This window comes from Lolium rigidum, chromosome 2 (genome assembly GCF_022539505.1).
Source record: "Lolium rigidum isolate FL_2022 chromosome 2, APGP_CSIRO_Lrig_0.1, whole genome shotgun sequence".
NCBI classification, from domain to species: domain Eukaryota; kingdom Viridiplantae; phylum Streptophyta; class Magnoliopsida; order Poales; family Poaceae; genus Lolium; species Lolium rigidum.
In genome coordinates this window covers 258,846,602-258,847,852 of record NC_061509.1, presented here as the reverse complement: position 1 = coordinate 258,847,852, position 1,251 = coordinate 258,846,602, and the positions used below count along the sequence as shown (strand labels likewise).

The window sequence follows — 1,251 nt, the reverse complement described above, 5'->3', positions numbered from 1 at the left end:
ATCACCGTTGGAGACAAAGGCTTTGTCACAAAGCAGGTCCTCCTGGGCGCGTCCACCACCACCTGCTAATTTGATTCCAGCGATTAGAGCCACATCGATTTAGGTAGAGCTTCCTAGCGGAGCTCTGTGTGGCGCAATCATGGCAGAACATGGCCTCGTCTCCCCCAACGACATCTAAAAATACATTTCCTGCTCGCTCCCTCTCCAAGTCTCCATATATATCAAGCTCCCGGCCGTAGTAAAGCCAAGCAGTAGCAGACTAGCAGTACCCACCACCCACCACAGCTCAGCATTGCCTCCCACCCATGGCCTCCTCCACTTGTCCGAGAGCAGCCTGGTTGGCCGTGGCACTGCTCGTCGTCGCGGTTCTCTTTTCAAGCAATGCCGTCGTCGTCGACGCCGGCTACCCCCGGGGCGGCGGCGGCGGCGACCTCAAGGGGCAGTTCCTGTCCCAGCAGAACGGGGCGCGGGCGGAGATGGGGCTGCCGCCGCTGAGGTGGGACGAGCGCGTGGCGTCGTACGCGCGGTGGTACGCGCAGTCCCGGCGCAACGACTGCGCGCTGGTGCACTCGTCGGGGCCGTACGGGGAGAACCTGTTCTGGGGCAGCGGCACGGGGTGGTCGCCGGCGCAGGCGGTGGGGGCGTGGCTGGCGGAGCAGCCGCAGTACAACTACTGGGCCAACAGCTGCAACGGCCGGATGTGCGGGCACTACACGCAGATCGTGTGGCGGCAGAGCACCAGGGTGGGGTGCGCCATGGTGGAGTGCTACAACGGGAAGGGCACCTTCATCACCTGCAACTACGACCCGCCGGGCAACTACGTCGGCATGCGCCCCTACTGACCGGCTGCCGCGCGCCGCCGTCGCTGCCCCGCTACGTCTCTCTCTGCAGGTCGATTGCCGGCCAGCACGGCGCGGCCTGCTACTGTCTTGCTGTCCTTATTCATTGCTGCTCACCACGAAGAATTTAAGATGAATCGATGGTGATGCGACGAATGTACAAAATACGTATATTTACTTCTATTTCTACGTTTTACATTTATACTCCGTAGTGAGCTACAATGGGGGAGTACATTGTCGAGTTTACAAACAGAATCTGAAATGAATCGTGTGCTAAAAGCATGTCTAACAGACCCCTTAAAAGGGGCAAACCCGTATAATAACCGTCGATATACGGGTTTCGGCTCTACCTGGCTGTCTAGCACGCCCCGTAAAAACAGCCCCGCATCGTTTTTTCTTGTTTTCGATTACG

General features: G+C 58.8%; 1 protein-coding gene across 1 annotated transcript; it reads left to right on the top strand.

Moving 5' to 3' along the window:
* Positions 1 to 302: 302 nt before the first annotated feature.
* LOC124693322 (pathogenesis-related protein PR-1-like) lies at positions 303 to 842 on the top strand. The gene has a single exon (XM_047226798.1). The coding sequence runs from the start codon at positions 306 to 308 to the stop codon at positions 840 to 842; it is 537 nt and encodes a 178-aa protein (XP_047082754.1). The 5' UTR covers positions 303 to 305.
* Positions 843 to 1,251: the final 409 nt, after the last annotated feature.